The sequence below is a fragment of the Taurulus bubalis genome (assembly GCF_910589615.1).
Source record: "Taurulus bubalis genome assembly, chromosome: 6".
NCBI classification, from domain to species: Eukaryota; Metazoa; Chordata; class Actinopteri; order Perciformes; family Cottidae; genus Taurulus; species Taurulus bubalis.
In genome coordinates this window covers 10399160-10420343 of record NC_136594.1, presented here as the reverse complement: position 1 = coordinate 10420343, position 21184 = coordinate 10399160, and the positions used below count along the sequence as shown (strand labels likewise).

Below are 21184 nucleotides of genomic sequence, written 5' to 3'. Positions count from 1 at the left end.
TTCATCAACAATGATAATGAATCTTCTTTCAGGCTTGGCAGCATTTGCACCAGTCCAGTCTGGTGTTGTATGAAAAGCTCCTGTGAAACGATGTGTTGAGTTCAGGGAGCGTTGGTGTCTCCTGCGCTGTCACAGACAACAGGGACGATCTGTCCACTCCTGGTGAACGATGTTCTCCCCTAATGGTGCAAACACAGTTTCTCTGCTGGCATGTTGTCACAGAATAAACAGCCTGACTCTATCTTCTTTATCTTATTTGTTCTGTTGCTCTACCTCGCTCCATATCTCTTACCTATCATCTCTCTTGTCTAATGTATCCACTATATTTATATTAGTCATTTTTATATCACATAATACATTATGAATCGACCTTGATGTTTGCTTTATTGTACATATGTGTGGCCTTGCACTTGAATATAACAAAGGTAAATGATACAAAAAACACATTTCTTACATTTGCATTATAATTATAATATATATATATATGTTTTGCATTATGTTACATAATATTTTGTACCTTTTTATACTGAGCTAATATGCAATATAAAATGTACAGATACACAAAAGAACACAATCTTTTGATGCAGATAAAGTATACCATTTCACAATATAACCTATCTTCTTGAATTAACATACAATGTGGCTGCTACTAATTATTAATCAATTAATCCACAATCAGTTTTTGGTTTATGAAATGTCAGAAAATACAACTTTGCAAATGCATCAAGCAAAGAAAAGCATCAAAGAGGCTGCAACAAGGACATTTCTGTCTCTTTTTATGGTTGGTTTCAGCTCTACTATAAAATATATGGTATCTCATAAAATGTGGATCTATCCATTTTCTGTCTTCTCTTTGTCTCACTTAACTTTTCTTCCTTTTTCTTTTTTTTACACTTATGCATATGACTTAAATAGTTGTTTCCAGACGTGTGAGTGCTGATGATCTCATGAAGGTAATGAGATGTGGTTGGAGCCTCCAGAAATAGTTAGTAGAGTCAAGATTATTTTATCAAATGAGTCACTGCTGTGTTGGCTCTTTGATTAGGTATATTACAATGGACCTCATGAAGACTTTAATTATATATTGTGTTTGGCATACAACAAAACTGCATTGTGAATTACATTTCGAGCAAAGCTTATGCTCTTGAAGTATCACAAATAAGTTTAAAATGAGTCAGCGACAGGAAATCGGGTTGTCCCGCATGAACCAAGTACTTCTGTTGCCCAAACATAACCACGTCCTCTTTGTTTTGTATGTTAATCATATGTTTGAAACAGGTTTAAAAAAAAAAAACTGTTCAGTCCAAAGAAAAAAGTTTTCCTCAAAACATATTTGAGAGTGCATGTTTAGTTAGTTGTATGAGAATGTTGTGGGAGACAGGGTTGAAATTTCAGTGTTTTTGTTGGGCTCTGTGGGAGGATTGGTTTGACTTAGACTGATGGAGTGAAGCTACGCTGTGTGTGTGTGTGTGTGTGTGTGTGTGTGTGTGTGTGTGTGTGTGTGTGTGTGTGTGTGTGTGTGTGTGTGTGTGTGTGTGTGTGTGTGTGTGTGTGAGAGACTGAACAGTTGGTGTGAAAGGTCAAACAGCTCATGAGGAGGACAAAGCAGAAAGGGTCTTCCTGCTCGGAGACACATAGATCATCATAAAGACCGAAATTCTAGAAAACTAACACCAGGACAACAAGTCGAGGAAGCAGCAGAATTATAAAATGGCTGCTGTGTCCACTGAAAAATAATTATATATTTTTTTTCTGGATTCCCCATAAGCCTTAATGTAGAGCGAGCTGAATCCCACTGGGTCACTTATGATGAAGATCAATGTGTTTTATGTAAAATCAGCTCAGCCGCTCCCTAACAGCAGTAACTTGTCTCTTGAAATATTATTGATCAGATCGGATATCATTCAAAATTGACAAGTACATATCAGGTGCACTTTGATATAAAATCAACAAAACTAATACACTAATAAAAACTGAAGCTGCTTCAATGTTTTATGACTAATAAACTGACAGAACTTCAACCCAACAGGCGGCGAGACCATAATCTTAAATATAAATGATGTGGTCATGACACATCTGTGGATTATAGATATACACACACACACACACACACACACACACACACACACACACACTCACACTCTATCTATCTCTCACACACACAGTGCAGGCAGCAGCCTGAGCTTTAATAACTATCATCAATACAGATTTTCAGCGTTCATGATCCTCCTCCGTCATTACACCCACGCAGATCGAGCTTGTGACACTGATGGGTAAACATTAAAATGATATTACTATGGACTTGCTGTATGAATGTAACATGTTTCCCTTTTCAGTTAAGTGCTGGGAAAAGTTGAGTCCTCTACAGCCTCGAAGCTCTGTTATTATTTCTTCAGAGAGACACTTTGTGTTTGAAATGGAAATTGCAGAGTGGCAATCGAGTCCAGAGAACGAGAGAAGTGTGTTGTGTATGTCTGTGCTTCTGCAGTATGTTTGTCCAGGAGTGTGTTTGAGTGATGGTGAGTCACTTGATGGGAGGGTAAAGTGTCATTTATTAATCATCGTTTCAGGGTCATGCTCCTCTCTCTGTCTGCAAGTGATGAATGGAATTGAGAGACATTTACTTTTTTTATGTTTATGCTAATAGCTGGTATTTTGTGCAAATAGGCATTATCTTATAATGGTCTCATTTTCATGTCAAGTACTCTGTACGGCTGTCTTCAGAGAAAAGCCTCTCAAGCTGTTATTTTATTTTAAGATTAACATTCAATTTTCAGTTTTTGCTTAAATGTCTTGCGCTTATTGCTCTATCCTTGTTTCAGATTTTTGAATCTGGGAAGAATCATATGTTAGATTTTTTTTCAGAGATTACAATATATATCTTGTGGTGTGCCTGTTAATGGTTGTTTAGGCAGTTTGAAAAAAAACATCAGAGCAGCTTTGGGTAAAATGATTTGCAGGAATAAAAACTCTTAATTGAATGACATAGTACGAAATGGAGATTCAGTCTGATTATCAGGCTATAATTATTCAGTATGAATGTTGAGAGAAAGGACAAAGTATGAACAAAATGAGCATGAAAGGTAGTGAGTGTTTTGAAAATGATTCTGAGAAGAAATTAAAAGAGAGAGTTGAACATATTGAGTCTTTCACACCTTCTCATGGATCCTGGGCAAAACTATTGGTGGTCTGGCAGAGTGACTGAGAGTGTGATTGTGCAAAAAAATACGAAGAACTGCAAAGATGAGCACAATGGATGAAGAATTATTTTTATTTACTTACAGTTCTATTAAATTGTACTCTCCTGTGTTACCCGATTCATTTCCAAAAACTGTGTACACAGACCTGCTTTGCTGCTTTGGAAAAAAATGAAAACATACAAATAATTATTGTCTTAACAATAATGTGCAGTAAACGGATTCAGATACATCGCACAATCAATCCAATAGCTCGACATATCGCTGCCAACGTTCATGTCGTGTGTGTCATTATTCATCCTCCAGCTTTGTCTCGCCACCATCATCATGTATCCCAATGCTCGCAATCTCTGACACGCTTTCCTCGCTCACACACACACACACACACACACACAAACACTAACACACACAGTGCCAGCTTGTTTCCCTTCCCCTTTCCTCCCCCGTTCACAGAGCAGTTCATGGGTGGATTTGAGTGTGCACACATCTCCCCAGCTACAGACTCATCCCTGCTGCTGTTACATAAGAGCCGTGCAAAGATTTACAAATCAGATTATAATAGCCACAGGCCACACACTCTGAGAGGATAGAGGTCAGTAAAGCAACATGGAGAGCCAGTGGACTGATGCTGGCATGAAACGCTGGCATCCTGTCCTGTCTGGGGCCAGTCAGTTGGTACTCGATGCCCATCTGTCCTGCAGGTATTGAATTGTCTGATCTGAGCAACCAATTTAGGCTTCCGCTTTTGTTCCCGGTAAAACTGTCACCGCTTGTTCCTCTGTTTTGTACGACATTACAACCAGGCTTAGCTTTGCATTTTGTCCCATCTAATGCCGCCCCAGGCCTTGATGCTCTGCGGGATTTCTATCACCCTGAAACAGCTGCAGTTGGAGCAGGAAGCAGCAACCCTCCATATTGGCTTTAACAATAACAAATGGATTTCCCATGATTCCACGAGAGCTATGGTGTATTCTCAGGACAGTCTGTACAATTATACAGTTGATTCTAAGTCAAGTATGAATATCCGTCCACAGTTTGGTCCCTGTGGTGTGTCTAGGTTTAACGGTGGCCATGTAGATTCCCGTTAAGAGAAATGTAGTCCGACATATTGTCCAGTCACAGTCCAGCAGTGAATATACTCGGTGCAGTGTTGCATGAGAAATGTGACAATGAGAACAGTGAGGCCTTGAGGCTGTTCGGAGGTGAAAAGAAGAAAAAAGGGAGTGTGGAACAAAGGGAGGAAAAACAAGAGAGGCAATCTGGGAAAAAAACAAGACAAAGATCTTCTGGGCGTTATGCAATTGTTTTTGGCTTTTCAAGATTTGGCAGTTTTGTATTATAATCCCATCTGATCGAAGCCTTCCTGTTTCTCTGCCTCTATCCTCATTCATTATCCTTTTACCCAAAACATGAAAGGGAAAATGGAGAGTTTGAAGGCGAGAAATAGGTGAAATATATACCATTTGAACAAGTAAATGAGAGAAATAAACAAGTTGGGAGATGCTCCCACAGGAGTAAAAACCGGTAGGTGGAAAAGAGGGGTTTTAATGCTGTCAGGAAGAGTCAGATCCTCCTAGTGTTGTCCAACAGCAGTGACTGTCCTCCTAATAGCCTCACTAATCACTCTTGTCATTTTTAATCTCCCTCTTCCACCCTGGGCGTATTTAAAGCAGTGGCCTCCGTGTGCCTGGCCGGGATTAGACTAGTGAGCAGGAGAGGAGGAGGAGGCGTGGGAGGCAAGAGGGGGAGGAGAGCAGCAGCAGCAGCAGCAGCTCACATTGGGCGACATGTGACTGATGCTAATGCTAGCAGTGCAGTTGTGAATGCTAAAAATAACGGCTGGCATAAAGGTGAACTGGCTGTTGTGTTTCAGACGCTATTGGGAAAAAACACTCAAACTCGATCATTAACGTGTCAGTACAGTATGTATGTGTCTCAGTCTCTGTATTCATTCATACATCATGAACATACAGAAACACAGTCCATTTAAAAGTCATCATGGAGGCATTATGCTTTCAGGTCGTCGTACGTAACTCCCATTCTCTTTAACGTGCTACCTCAGGAGCGCCCTGAGGGAATACTTCTTCACAGTCCACCAGGACTCAAAGATGAACTGACTTGAATTCATTGACCAAAAGTCATTTTGAGCGCACAGAAAAATATTTCACACAAATAGCTAATAGGACAAAGTGGTGACATTTGATATCCAACGGGTAAAGTTCAATCTTCACTGTGACATCTTAAATTGGTCTGCAAGCACATTCTTCTGGTCATGTTTCAAAGTCAAATCTATGTTATTTATGTCCCTATATCCCCAATCAAAAAATAATCAAAAAATTGCCTCAAGGGGCTTCACAACATCCTCTATCCTTAGACCCTCGACTCGAATGAGGAACTACTCCCAGGCTTTGATCTTGTCCTTCATCCCTCTCTTCCGCAACAAGCTGCCAATCTGCCACAGCTCATGTAGAGAGGGTGAGAAGGGTTATCCAAGGCGGCTTTGTTTTTGTCCCTCGTCGTCCTCTCCGCCAACACCTCCACACTGTCCAATTCCAACCTGATCGCCTTTAGCTTTTTGAGACTGCTGACCTCCAATTCTTGATGCCACCAACCCAGAACACCACCTTCCTTCAAAGCATATGTATTCCTTCAAAGTCTTGGACTGACACGGACAAAAACTGCAACTTCACTGCTAGATACTGTACGAACGCGAGGCAGTCAGTCTAGTTGTTATCCTGTTTTGACATACAGTATAAGTCTTTGGCTGTTCCTGTAATTACAAATGTAACGTTTTCCACCAACATAGAGCTTGATTGTACTTTTAACAACTAAAACACAGAAATGACAGATGATTTTAGTCTTTTTTTGTTCACAGCAATCGGTTATTTGGCAGACAAATAGGAAAAGATCTATTCTTTATTTTTATCAAGTAAAGCAAACTAAATGTATTATGTAACGGCTGCATATATGACCATGTATAATGTATGTACACAACACCAAGGTGGAAGCTTACTGCATAAAACCTATTTAAAGAGTGATGAGAGAGAGAGAGAGAGAGAGAGAGAGAGAGAGAGATGAACAATATATGCAGTAGGTTCATCCCACAGACAATCACAACTACTTTTTAGAGTTAAGTTATTAAAATACAAACAGAAGAGCTCGCTCCCTTTAGATTACTTTTTTTGTAAAGCTAAAGGATCCACTAATCCACAATAGTAAAAATTGAATTTATGTAAGATTTTTTTTAAACCTCAAAAACAGATGAAGACATACAAGAACTAATAAGCCAACATCATAACCTCGTGTGTGTGTGTGTGTGTGTGTGTGTGTGTGTGTGAGAGAGTGAATGAGGAAAGCGTGCCAGAGATTGTGAGTGTTGGGATACATGATGATGGTGGTGAGACAAAGCTGGAGGATGAATAATAACACACACGGCATGAACGTGTGTGTATATATGATGTTGTAGTATTGATCACAGTGTGTTCTGCTGTTAGTCGTGTAATCTAATCCTGGACTCCCGTTTAAGAGCAGCAGCAGACGCTTTAAGTGTCAGAGTGCGTCGGTTTCCTCTTCAGACATTTAATAGCATTAGCTCAGGGTGTCCTAGAGGTGTAAAACCTTGCTGTTTATACTCTCCTGTTGTGTTTCCAATAATCTCTGTGAGCAGTTTGCTTTATGGAGAAGAACATACTGTTGGCCTGCTGATTTTATAACAGAGTGGGATCCAGTAACTGTTTTTTTAGTTTGGGGACAGAAGGATTAATTACAACATTAAGTGTTGGCTGAAACCCTAAAAGTCTGGAGCAACACATTCTTTAAATTATTCATAAAAAACAAACGTATTTTCTCCTTTCAGGGACATTTGGGGTAATGTATTTATTCGCTTCCTCGCCGAGAGCTATGAGAATATTTAATACCACTCTAGAGTTCTAACAATCCACTCATCTCACTCTTCCTGTTAAAATATATCTTTTCAACTTAAATTGCATTTTATTATATACACATGAGACTGCGAAAGATCAATTGTGTCATAGTATTTAGTTTGACAAACATTTATAATGTTCTTGTACATATAGAATACAGAATATTTACTTTTGACCTCTGCCCTTATACTTAATGTGGTGTCTGTTGAACAACAAATGCTGTGAGCAATGCATCATTTCATTGTTTAGTTCAGTCTTTGTTGCCCTGCATGGGAAATTTCCAGCATGAAAAGACACATCAAACTCCTCCATCTGTATCGAATAAGAAAAAAAGAAAAGAAATGCTTAGAAAAAGTAACACAATTGCAGTTAAACATCCATTTAACAAAACATCTAACCAGGGAGAAGGTGATTAGACAGCTTGTCCTGTTGGTTGTTAAATGTCATGCAGATCAGTCATGACTTGTTGTGAGTAGAGATTCTCTCTCGGCAGGAAATACACTTGAAGTTGACCGGTTTACATCAAGCTGGTTTCCTCACACCTTGTTTTGTCATTTGAGCCTCTAAATGCTGATGTGCCTTTAAAGAGCCGCTGTGAGAGCATGTCAGGACACTCTGCTGTCTGACCCATGCGATGATGCAAGACATTTTCGGGACAAACAGCCGGGGGAGGATGCCTAGCAGCATCCGGACAAAATCTCTGGGCTATTTTCTTCTCCACATTTAATCTGGTCCAATTTGGTTTGCATGGATGGCAGTTGGAGAGAAAAAAGGGAGAGTGAGGAGAGCGATCTAATTCATTGGTGAACTAAACCAGGAGGTTTGCTGTGTGTAGTTTTTGTTGTAGTTCTGATCTTGTTACTATTATTATGTCTTGTCTGCTTAATATTTATGATTGTCGGTCCACCTCTTTGGTCCAGAGTGAAACATCTTATGATTATTCCAGACGATGAATCCTGAGGACTTTGGTTTATGACCACGTACCTTTAATGACATTTCCAATCAGCCTCTGAAAAGCTGCACTTTGTTTTTGTGCTAACTAGCTAACGCTAGCATGCTAACAAACAAACATAAGATGGTGAACGTGGTTAACATTACACCTGCTCAATATCAACATATTAATGTTACCTCTGCGCTGTGCCTGTGTAAATCAGAGCTGCTGTCGTCTTGATCTAAGTTCTACATTTAGCTCTACTTATTGTTACCGGCTGCGACAGCAACGCTGCTTTAGTTTTTCACCTTGTGAGTCTGTGTGTTTGTCATCATGGCAAAATGTTGTCCTGGAGTCACGTACTCCCCCAAATGTGTACGATACTATTTGATTAAATTTTAGATTTATCTACCGGTGTGTGTGTGCGTGTGTGTGTGTGTGTGTGTGTGTGTGTGTGTGTGTGTGTGTGTGTGTGTGTGTATATATAAATGGTATGTAAAGTGGGGACTTTGTTTATGCCCCTTCGGCTCTCTTCACATTAGTGTTAAAGTTCCCCTCCAGTCAGACTTGTGTTATTGTCGCTTGTCCTGTGCACATACAATGAGAATAGACTCACCAGTGAACTCAGAGACATTTTGTGTCTTTGAAATTAACAATATTTGCATGTTCATATATCAATGGCTGATATATATATAAACATTCACTTTTTTGTGAATAAAAAAAAAAAAAACTTGTGCTATTTGTTAAGGATACCCAATAAAATAAAAACACACAAGGTGCAGATAGGAGGGTTTTCCCCACTTTTCCTAGGTCATCATTTTGCACTTTGGCCATCGATATTCTGGACTTTTCAAAGAGGAAGAAGAGGTTTTATCAAAGTATTTGATCGCTTTTTCAGGAATAAAATAAAATGAGGGCAAAAATTATTAACCAAAGCAGAGTACGTGTTATACGTCTTAAAACATAAGGGAGTCTTTGAATTACATCATAATAGAATACAATTGCTGCAACATATTTGGAATAGCCCTCGCCCTGCAGTGAAACCTTATCCCTGTACTGCCTCTTTGTCTGGAGGCATCACAAATCAGCTGCATGTGCATTCACTCGCACTATCGGCACCGCGCATGACAGCCTTTACTACTACTAGTGCTTTGCATGCGACGTAGCAGCCTGTGCCGTCCCGGGTTACGCATCATCTCTGCCACTGCTGTTGTTTCCCAGCAGCCAACTGCGCATTTTCCCTCAATCTCTGTAAGGTTCACTTCACACTGTCTCTACTGCTGCGCAGTTCACCTTGCCGTGTCCTTCCCCTGCAGGGAGAATAAGGAATGCAAGGGCCAAGAGAGAGCGAGAGAGAGAGAGAGGGAGGGAGAGTGATGGGTGGAGAAACAAAAGGGTGAGGTTGGTTGTGGAATAAGGGACAGATAATGGGGTCAAAAAAGAGATTGGTTGTGTCGTGGTGCTGCTTCCCCGGAAGGAATTAGATTGCTGGTTTCTAGTGGCTTGGTTCAGATTTACTTAGCGTGTAGGAACTCACTGCGAGTAAAGGATCAGTCATCAGTCCCGTGGTTATTATCTGTGGCGAGCTATACAGTCCTTGAGCGTCTCTGAGTGTGTGCACGTTCGTCCTGGCATGCATTCCTCATCTCTGTACTAAAAATGCTGTCTCCTCAGCTTGCAGCCATGAAAGCACAACACCGGCTCCGTCTTTTGCTCTCCACGTTGCAAGTGTCTGGGGGTTGAACATGCGTTGACAGCGCCATGGGCAGCCGCCTGCACAGCAGCGCTGTTCCACTTACTCTAAACAGCCACCAACAGCTCATTTCTAGTCATTCAGTTGCTCTTCCCCTGCCACGCTATACGCATGTCCCTCCAGGCACCGCTTGACAGAGTTGTTTTTCATCAATTTAGCTTTAAAAATAACGGACTTCCTCTGACTCCGACACCCTCGACTCTCTCTACCTCTGAGCCAAATCAATCTTCGATGTGGGGGATGTCATTATTCAGTTTGTTTATAAGCTGAATGACGGGTATTTGATTGCAGTTATTTTGATTAATCGTCATTTGTCACACACATTTCAAACATTCCCTAGTTTTAGTTCCTCAATAATGAGAATTTGTTAAGTTAAACTGACCAAGAGCTTATTTATCTTTTACAATTTTAATGCATCATAGACCAATGGATTCCTCAATTAACTTAAAAAAACACGAGTGTCAGTCACAGACCTATATGTACACATTAAGTACTGTCAGTATAGAACAAATTACTTGTTTATAGCCTCAAATAAACAATATTTTAGTTTTATGTCCCTTTTAAATCCTGCATGTAAATACAGTATGCAGGCTGCTGATTTGCTGACTATCTTATCTTTCCAGTTCAAGTACTAATGGAAAGAAATAATGGATAAGTGTAAGCTTATGGACACAAAACTAAATAAACCTACTAAATTAGTTTAAACCCTGCATGAAGTGAATTGTTTTGTAAAATAAATCTCAGTCATCTTGAAGCTCTTCAACCTGGTTTCATGAACCTTGGTTTTGAATATCAGAATAATTCTCTCTGTACAGACAGCATACTTGGTAATATCCTCCAAAATGGCGACTGCGAGGCACAGCCGTGACTCACTGCCACATATCATGAAGACAAATATGAGAGCCTCCTCGTTTTGATGCTATCCTCCTCTTTGTCAATACGTGTATCTCAGCTCCAATGATTCATTAGTGTGTGTGTGTGTTTGGTGTAATGCGTATGTGCCTCAGTTTTCTATCTAAAAGGAGGCCATCTTTGTATGTATATCCACACACGTCACATATGTGTCTGAAACCAGGTAGAAATCTCATGCACTGTAGCTTCAGTCGCACTGTATCAGGTGTCCTCTCGGTCAGTACAGGAAGCGATTAGACGGCTTGGTTGAACACCAGAAGTGTCACCACATGCATCGCTTTTGGTGGCACAGCTGCGGCTCACAAGCGCACACACACACATAAACATGGACCATGGTCAGACATTTACACGACACGATTGCTATTTTACAGCCATTTTTTCGACACGTACGCCTCCATCTCTCACAGCTCAGTTTGTCGAAGTCTTCCAAGCGGTGCCGTCGTTTCCATCGAACGGCTGTGTCTCTGATCATCAGGTTCAAACAGGGAGAGGAATAACAGGAAGTTACCGATGCTGAGATGCACAGTACGCACTTTACCAGGTAATCCAAGCCCGGGCAGGTATCTGTCTCCATGACAACCAACTCAAGGAGGATTTGAAAGCAGTGTAGTGATGTGTAGGTGAGGCTAATGCCAGGAAAAAGTGTGTGCGTGTGTGTGTGTGTGTGTGTGTGTGTGTGTGTGTGTGTGTGTGTGTGTGTGTGTGTGTGTGTGTGTGTGTGTGTGTGTGTGTGTGGCATTGCTGTCAGAATATTGAGCTTTTTCACAAGTGGGATCAGAGGACACTTTTGCTCAGATGACTCATAGCACCGATCCTCAAAAAGTCTTGTGCTGTCAGATACTAAGTCTTATAATTACCTTCCTTCACTCCTTCCTTCACTCCTTCCCTCACTCCTTCCCTGCTCTGTCACAGATCACCCCTCGTGTGTTTTACACATTTAACTAATCTACTTCTTTATTTCAGGATCTTTGATTTGTTTGAAATGAGATGATTCACTCCAAGAACAGAATAATAAACTTGATTTATAGAGCACTTATTAAAACAAAGTGCAAAGTGCTTCACAGAGAGAAATAAAATAAATACAAAATAAAATACCAAAAATGATTCATGAAATACATGAAGGGCAATATTCTAAATAATAAAGAAGAAATTCAAAGCCAAAAGCTCAGATAAAGTCAGGATATGCTTTCTAATATAAAATATGTTTTGAGAAGAGACTTAAAAGAAGATGCAGCTTTATTTCCTCGGGCAGGTCCTTCCAGAGCTCAGAGCCTGATCACAAAAGCTACTGTATGTCGACTTTAGTTTTCAGCCTGGACTATGGAAGGGACATACAACTACTGCCTGTGGATCTCATACTATGCAAAGGTTCATAAGGGATTTAGAGGTCTAAAATATAGTCTGGAGCTAGGTCATGAAGAGCCTTAAAGGTAATTACTAAGATCTTAATCAACCTTAAAGCAAACGGGGAGCCAATGTAAAGAGGCTATAACAGATGGGATGTGCTCGTATTGCTTCTTGTTAAAAGACTAGCAGCTCAGATCTGTACAATCTGTAGCCGATTCAAAGTGTTTTTGATGAAGACAAGAGGAAATAAAAGCATGAACAATAGTTCCTGCGTCCTTCAAAAGTTCAAATAGACTTTGCTTTTGCAATATTTCTGAGGTGATAGCAACGTGATTGGACAAGCTTTGTGATTTGATGCTGAAAAGAACAAAATCAATCATTTGTATTATTATTATATATGAAAGAAGTAAATGTATCGTGTGGTTTGTCAGTCTTACACTCGAGGAAAGACTTCATCCACTGACCTTAGCTTGCATGGTTTCTTTAGTCACGCGCTGTGACGTTCCCTGAAATCTTTTTCTCCCTCCCTCAGTCCGTCCTCTGAGGGCCTCGTCTGACCTCGTTGTGTCAGATTGCTGCCCCCTCGAGCCATCTGGTTACATCACCGACTGGAGCTGGATTGTTGCAGAGCTGGAAATATTATGCGAGAGGGGACAGGAGCCCAAAGGCGTTGTTTCTGTGTTTATGTCTGTGCACATGGCTCTGTGCCATGTCTGAAGCTATAAGAGCCAACGCTCTTAGCTTGTTGCTGCCCATACTTTATCTCTTCCTCTCTGCTGCAGTGATGGAGAGTCTCTGCATTGGTTGTCAGTGAGCCTGACACTGTCATGTATAAGGCAGGAGCCAACAGACTGCCTGTTGACTAGATTGAGTGAGACGAATGTATTATTATTATTATTATTATTATTATGTGCATGAAAAATGTAGGTACAAATATGTGTGCCTCTTTGTGTGAACTACCCAACATTTTAAAGAAGCTTTGCAACAAGAGAGCAGACACTGTTTACATTAAAGTGTGGGCACCTAAAGTTGTCAGAATTTTTGTTGTCAGTTCTACAGACACGTGACAGACATTTATAACACATTCATACTCAATTCTATTCTGTTTAAGATGTTTAAATGATGATGGGAAGATCAGTTACAAACTCCTGACATTGTTGCCCATGAGCACTGGTGTTGCTGCAGCGAGGTGAGGCTCACGTCGCTGTGTGATCATTAATGAAATGGGTTTTCTGTTATGTGAGGCACAAGGTCAAGCCGATATCTGTGCTTTTATTGTTTAACTTTATCTTCATAGAGACATTGTGACCCTGATGTTGCAGAAATCAAATTACAAAACATGTAATTTACTGCAGATAAGCGTCTGAATAGTTCCTGATAGACCTATGAGGCAGGCTGCAGTTTATTATATAACGATGTGAACATCTCCATTTTGACGAATGCAGGCTGAGAAAGAAAATCATACCATTTCTAATCTGTGTGATTTCCTTAATTTCTTCTGTGCAACATATCCCTGTGCAATGCTTGTGGTACTTTTGAAGATGCTCCCTCTCACTTTCTCTCTCTCTCTCTCTCTCTCTCTCTCGACCGATCACCAATATGTTTTTGCAGAGGTTTTTATTTTGTGTCATTTCAATTATGAGCTTCACGTCAGTATTGAGCATTGCAGAAATGGACTGACCTTTCTGGAATTTGCAGCATTTCCAATCAATGCACCATCATTTGTTCAAGCTGACAAAAGCTTTAAACCTCAACATGTTTGTCTTTGTATGTTTTGCAGAAAGTGAGTGAGAAAGTTGGAGGTGCAGAAGGAACAAAGCTTGACGATGACTTCACTGAAATGGAAAAGGCGAGTCTGAACTCTTTTAATTATTTGTTGGATATATCACTATAACCATATCTGCTTGTATTATTGGAAAACTGTTGTCAAGTTATTAGAACATCAGAAATAACAAAGTTCCACCAGAAATATTTCTTAGTTTCAGATCTAAAATGGGAAACATTTTGTGACTCTGGGTGCTAAACATGGTTAGAGCTACCAACTCTTTGGATTATATGTTTAAATTGAAATGAGTCCTCTGGAGTTATTAGTCATACCACTCATGCTTTCCCAGCTAGAGGATTTCCCCCATACTCATATCTTTAGTCTTAGTAGCTTTCTTTTAAACATCATTTAAATGATCTCCATAAATACCTCCTACGACAATCGTGCGTGCGTGAGTGTGTGAGTGTGTGCGTACATTCCTCCCTGAAAACATTGGTTCCCTGAATAACATATTTCAGTTTTTTCATGATGTGAGCAATAATAAATACATGCATGTCCATGTGAGGGCTTATGTATTTTGAGCATCAGCGCATTACAGTGTATGTTTGTATTTACATGCCATCGTGTGTGTTCATGTGCTAGTGGTTCCCGTGTGCTGCAGAAAGAGAAGCAGAGCGGTCGGGAGCTGGCGAGTCTCATCCCACTAATGAAGGATATCATGGCCAGCTCTCAGCTCTGCACGTCTCTCTCTCACCACACTGAAGAACAAAGCAACACTTTATTTTATCTTGTTTTTTCTCTCTGTAACGGATGCATAAATTATTCTATCACTGTTATATTCATCTCATACTCTCCCACAATCTTTCAGTCATTACCTATTTTTGTTTCTATCCACATCTTTTCTGAACCGTTATGTCTGTCTCTCTCTATATGTTGCTTTACGTTGTGGTTTACAGAAGATGGACACCACTGCTCGGGCAGTGCTGGACATCATGACCAAGACCACTGAGTACCTGCAGCCAAACCCAGGTGACATAAACCAGCTGTGAAAGACTATAATGTGATGTATTGTTTACTTGCAGGCTTGTTTCCCACCAGTCAATATTACAATATTTAAAGAATATTAAAACAATATATACTATGTAGCTTTTATGCACCCACTTACATTATATATACATGGTAACATACATATTGTACACCTATACATACATACACACTTTAAATGATCAACAATGCCACGTTGAACCAATACAACCACTATGTGAATATTTTCTTTCAAGTACGTTATTGTGAAGAATTCTATTTCTTTTTCTCTGGGATATAATTATTGTCTCTAATATATATGTTGACATGATGTTTATCTCGCACTAGTAACAGGGTTTCCCCGCATTAATTAAAGAGCGCCTCTGCTAACGTCAGAGGAAACGTTTCAGGACCTGCCTAATTCAGCTCAGCAGGTGCAATTGATTGATCGGTCAATCAATAAGACCCATGTGATCACTTCATACTTCTGCTTTGAGGTTATTAAACAATAAAAAATAGAAAATAAAATAATCTGGACAGTCAGGTGAGGATGTGAGAGGAACATTTGCAGCTGGACTAATTGTCAGACACCAAGAAAAAGTCCCCAACTGGACTAACAGACTAACAGACTCTGCATCAAGTTGAAATCAGTGAATTAGTTCATTTAAAATAAAACGTTGGACAGCTGGACTAGTTTTGCCTCATGGTTTTGCATGTGATGACTGAAATCCACACTACTGTGTTATGGGTGCTCATTGGCCATTTAAACCTTTGAATGTCTCCAAGTAGAGCAACTGAATATTTGATCATACTCTACTTCCGCAGCCCATCCAGTCACTTTGGAACCTGTTTCGAAGAAATGAAATGAAACGTTTTCCCCCAAAAAAACTCTACATCATCTGTAAACAACAAATACAGTCAGGCATTGTGTTAAAACGTGGCCAAACCTTTGGCCCAGTGGTGCTTGTTGTCATTAGTGCTTTGCCTTCACAGCAACCAGAGCCAAGATGAGCATGATAAACTCCATGTCACGCATGCGGGGCCAGGAGAAGGGACCGGGCTACACGCAGACCGAGACCATCCTGGGAGAGTCCATGCAGAGGTTTGGCAGGGAGCTCGGAGAGGAGTCTAACTTTGGTGAGCAGCATTGAAGCTCCTCGCAGAAACAGAAGAACACTTTTGTTATGTATGCTTCAAAAGAACAAAGTGGAATCATTTTATTCCCTCAAGGACGCAATGTTATGAAAAATGCATGAGCCTATTTTTCAGACAGTGAAGGTATTAAAGAGAAAACCCTTCAAAAATCTGTTGCGGATTCTAATGAGATAATGTTCATGCAGATGAACCTTTTTATTTTTCATATTTTACGCTGACATTGAGCTTTTATGCTATTCATCTTTTTTGTTTTAGTGTCTAAATGTGTCTTTACTTTTCCAGGCATTGCTCTGATTGATGCTGGGGAAGCCATGCGTGAGCTTGGAGAGGTGAAGGACGCTCTGGACATAGAGGTCAAGCAGAACTTTATTGATCCAATGCAGAACCTCCATGAAAAAGATCTCAAGGAGATTCAGGTACGAGTGCAGAACGTTGATGAACAACCATGAAAAGAAAAATGCAACCAGTGATCTAGAAGCAATTTCTTGGACACATATTCAGCTTCCCTCTCTTGTCTTCTTTTGCAGCATCACCTGAAGAAAATGGAGGGTCGTCGTCTGGACTTTGATTATAAGAAGAAACGTCAGGGCAAAGTGACGGAAGACGAGATCAAACAGGCACTCGAGAAATTTGACGACTCCAAGGAGATTGCCGAGCTGAGCATGTTCAACCTGTTGGAGAGTGATGTAAGGATTATGTTCATCACTTGTCCCTGAGTTAATCGCATAATTTGCATTCAACGTTGACACAGCTGGCTTTTTATTTGTGTTTTGTTGAGTTTGTCAACACAATAATTTACTATTCTCTCTTAAATGTTCCGCTGTCGCGATGGCCACGATCTCTACTATTCCCTTTTGTCTTCTGCAAACCATGTTAATCACGGGGTCATCACCCTATTCTTGTTTTCTATACAAGCAATTGATCAAAGGATTACATGTAACCTACTACATGTAATCATTTTATCAAAAGGAAATGGAGCAGGAAATGGACTAAATGACTGAAACATGATTGTGTGTCTGCTGGATGTGGCAATAGCTGTTTACTTCAATTTGCCTGCATAATGTGGGACATTGTATGTCATAACAATAATTTATAAAGTGACATTGTAAAGTTGTTGGAACCCAACTGCTCTGGAGCTTTCTATCAAATCACACAATCTACTTCAGCACATGATATTTGTCCAGTTTGTAGATGTTCAAATCAGCATTTTAAAAAGCATTTCAAGGACCTCTTGTCCATGTTGGCTTACAAACAGACAATTGCATCATAACAACTCAAGCGAGATGGCATTGAAAGCTCCAGAACAGCTGCTAATGCTCCTTGCTGCAAGATTGTTTTGTCCAACTGCTGTTTCCAAGGTCAAAAATGAACTGCTCTCCATCCTGTGTGTGTGTGTGTGTGTGTGTGCTTTCAACATTCCTACCAGACATCCTGTAAATCCCCAAAGAGCACACTGTTTATTACTTTTAGCACCTGAGTTTGAGAGAATCTGAGTCCAGGTCTCAGTAACAATCATCATCATAAGTGATGTGCACTAGCAGCCATTGTGTCGATGAGTAACCGTAGACCTCTTCAACAGATTGAACAGGTGAGCCAGCTCGCTGCACTGGTACACGCTCAGGTGGAGTACCACAGTCGCGCTGCTGAGATCCTCACACAGCTCTCCAGTAAGATCGACGAACGGTCAGTACTCACGCTTCCTGTTTCACTGATTTTTATTTTATCGTGCATTATTGGATGTTCTAACAACAACATGTAGTATTTCGTTGTCATGAACTGATGTTTTCCATTGCAGCATTGCTTCAGAAATACCATGTGGTCATTTTAATCTGTATTATTAGTTAATTGGGGGATTCTGTTGTGTCGCAGGATAAGGGACACTACTGTCAAACCAAGGAAAGAGTTCGCTCCTAAACCACGTACGTCTCTGGACTTCTCTTCCATCAGTGAGAACCACAATGGAGGCATCCACAGTGCCCGCTCTCCAGGTGAGACCCAGAGTGCATTTGCTCAGAAACTAGTCCTGGATCTGTACATCCACTGTCTCACCAGCAAATCTCATGAGTTTCTGTTTCGACTGATGTGAAGTAAGAACAATAACATTTGTTGATTCATTTTTTTGTAAAGGAAGGTTTCTGGCTAGTTTCTAATACTTGTTATTTCCTTTAACAACCCTTTCTTTGTTTTTAATTTGTACAATAAATTCTCAAATATCAGCCTAAACTGATGCTGGTGGGTGAGGAAAACATGCATGTGATGCATTGTAGAGGCACACGTTATGTTTTCGGTCATACACGACCGAACACATAACCGCTCTACTAAAATATGATTTAAAAAAAAAATATATATATACATTTATATTTTATTTAAACAGTCTCATTGAGATCTGTTTTTTAGAAATATTTGCGCACAATAACAAATATAATTTGTTTGAGACAAACACCTAACTACATAACACATCATTTTCATACAAAATACATTAGTTCCACTAAAGAAGACAAATCCAAAAGCGCTTCTAAATAGCAGAAGAGATGCATGATTTTTTTTAATAGAATATTGCACAAGTAAAAAAACACAGTGCTTTCATTAATTAAGTAAAAAGGCAGATATTTGAGGATTTGCGATGTTTGCTAATTGCTTTCTTTTTCCCAGCTCTATCAGTTCCCAACGTTTCAGTTATTTCGTGCACTGAACAGAATATCCCTCATACCAGAACTAATCAACACAATTATGCACTCTTCTCTTTCCCCTTTATGATTTCTGTTCATTCTTCCAGGGGCGAGGTCTCCAGGTGAGCCAGGTCAAACTTATCTGTTAACCCGTTTCTCTGTCTGTATTCTCACCAGTTTGTTTCTTCAACATCATCCTTCATTTACACAAAAAGAAAAACCCTCAAGACTACTTCTCCTGCTGCTTTCCCTCCTCCATCTCCCCTGGTGTTGTTTTCTCCTCCCTCTTTGCAGCAAAGTCTCCAGTTGAGACCCAGAGAGATACAACAATATCTCCACTATCACTTTGTCATTTTTTGTCCATCTCTCATTGTTGTGTTTTTCTTCGTCATAAGAAAATTGTTCTTATAAAATAAATAAATAAAACAGAAATAAGAAATAAAACAGAAAATCAAGTGCTGTCCGCTCACTGTTCAAAGAATTCCCGACCTGCAGTAACAAAGAAAAGCTTAGCAGCGGACGAGCATTTGCTTTTTCTGTTTTGTTCTCGTCAGCCTTCTGATCGGTTTTATCCTCCTGTTTCTGTCTGTCGGCCTCTCTTTCCGTTCATTCTCCAACTTGTATTTATCGTTCTCGTTTTGTTTATTGACCTCTTCATTCCTCCACCTGCTGCACATGCCCATCAGTTCATCATTTATCCATCTCCAGAAATGCAAGTTTCTGCTCTTTGTTCACCTTTGTTTTCTCCTTTCCCCTTTGCAGCAAGATCTCCAGGTGAGCAAGAGTGACTTGGGAACAGATGCAAAATCGCTCTATCACTCTTATTTTTATCCTTCCTTCTTGACTTTTTTGCAAGTGTATTTTTGTTCGCAGTGCAGCTCGTCTGCAGTGCTGTTGTTTCTGTACTGTTTAACCCCTGGTTTCTATTTTGTCCCTATTATTTATTTTTTTGCCATCTTTCTTATATTGTGAAAGGAATTGTTTGGCATTATGGGAATGTGTTTACTAGCTCATTCGCTCTGAGTTTGATAAGAATATTAATACATCTTTTATGTCTGGACGCTAAATATGAAGCTGCAGCCAGTTAGCTTAGCATGAAGACTGGAAACAGGGACTAAAGCACCTAAAGCTCACAAATTGATATGGGTGTTATGTGCTGCACTAGTGTTTGGCCAGGAGCAGTGGTGTGTTGGGTTCTAAGAAGCTCCAGCACCCAAAAAAGTTAATAATGTTATTATGTAGACACATGTTATTTAGTGTGCTAGTGAGAAACGCAGCTACATAGCTGTTTTCCCCCCATTGGCCACAAGGGGAAACAATGAGTCCACCCCCCCCCACTCATAAAACAAACTTAGACAAGCAACAGTAAGGAAAGATGTGTGCTTTATCAAAGAATAATTTTTGAGAGCGAAAGCTTGAAGGATGAAGACGAACTGGTTGGTAAAGAGCAGGGCAGAGCCGCTTCACTGCGTCTCCCACACAGTGCATGACACATGTTTTCTCCTCATTCCAGTCTTTATGCTACGCTAGCTTGCTGGCTGTAACCTTAACAGATATGAGAGTTGTATCAATCCTCCTATCTGCCTATAAGCGAGAAAGAGAATAAGCATAAATCTCTAATGTATAACTATTCCTATAACTATTGTTTGACTCCTTATTATTGTCTGGTAACTGATGGTCATGTTTTGTGTTTCTCTCTTTGGCTTCGTCTACTCCCCTCTGCATCTTCCTCTTCTTTCCCGCTTCCAGCCAGATCTCCAGGTGAGCCTTTCTCAAGCAATCATTATGTCGCTAATCTATAGGCAGCATCTTATCTCTTACCTCTAGTCTCAGATCCATCTTTGTTGTTCTTCTCTTATCTCCGCAACTCTTTTCTCCAGCCCCCATGGACCAGCCCTGCTGCCGTGCACTGTACGATTTTGACCCCGAGAACGAAGGTGAGCTAGGCTTCAAGGAAGGCGACATCATCACCCTGACTAACAAGATCGATGACAACTGGTACGAGGGGATGCTGCACGGCAACTCTGGCTTCTTCCCCATCAACTATGTGGATATCCTGGTGCCGCTGCCCTAGGACGTCACCACTACCAGCTGAGTCTGCGAAGGTGACTAAACAGAGCCCCTCCCCCACCTACCCCACCCCAGTATTCCCAGTAGCCTTTTCCTTAACATTCCCACCAACCACCAGTACTCCGCTTTAAAGGAGTCAAAACAGCAACAACACAATAACAAACGAAGATTGATGACGAATTAAAGCAAGTATGCACCAATTGAGCGTAAAAACTTTAAATGAGGAAAAATCTGCGTGTATGTCGTTGCTTCCCCCTTAATCCCAGGAGCTGCATTCAGGCTTCCATAGTCATTTTATCCATTACTGTCCCGGCTTCTGTCTTGGTTTGAGTTGGCTGTCAGTCCGTCATAATTTTGTGAGTTTATCAGAGCAGCTTTGCAAAATCACGCTTTTCTCTCATTCACTGTACTTTGTGGAAACCTCGACAGTAGATAGAAA

General features: G+C 40.4%; 1 protein-coding gene across 1 annotated transcript in view; it reads left to right on the top strand.

Moving 5' to 3' along the window:
• Positions 1 to 20749, top strand: part of sh3gl2a (SH3 domain containing GRB2 like 2a, endophilin A1) — a gene marked incomplete at both ends in the record, with an annotated part of 33419 nt that extends 12670 nt beyond the window's left edge. The window contains 9 exons of the mRNA XM_079219628.1: positions 13844 to 13912; positions 14785 to 14857; positions 15845 to 15988; positions 16289 to 16422; positions 16534 to 16692; positions 17586 to 17689; positions 17876 to 18006; positions 18783 to 18797; positions 20556 to 20749. Coding sequence (XP_079075754.1) covers positions 13844 to 13912; positions 14785 to 14857; positions 15845 to 15988; positions 16289 to 16422; positions 16534 to 16692; positions 17586 to 17689; positions 17876 to 18006; positions 18783 to 18797; positions 20556 to 20749 — 1023 coding nt within the window. The remainder of the gene's footprint in view (positions 1 to 13843; positions 13913 to 14784; positions 14858 to 15844; positions 15989 to 16288; positions 16423 to 16533; positions 16693 to 17585; positions 17690 to 17875; positions 18007 to 18782; positions 18798 to 20555) is intronic.
• Between the last annotated feature and the right edge of the window lie 435 nt (positions 20750 to 21184).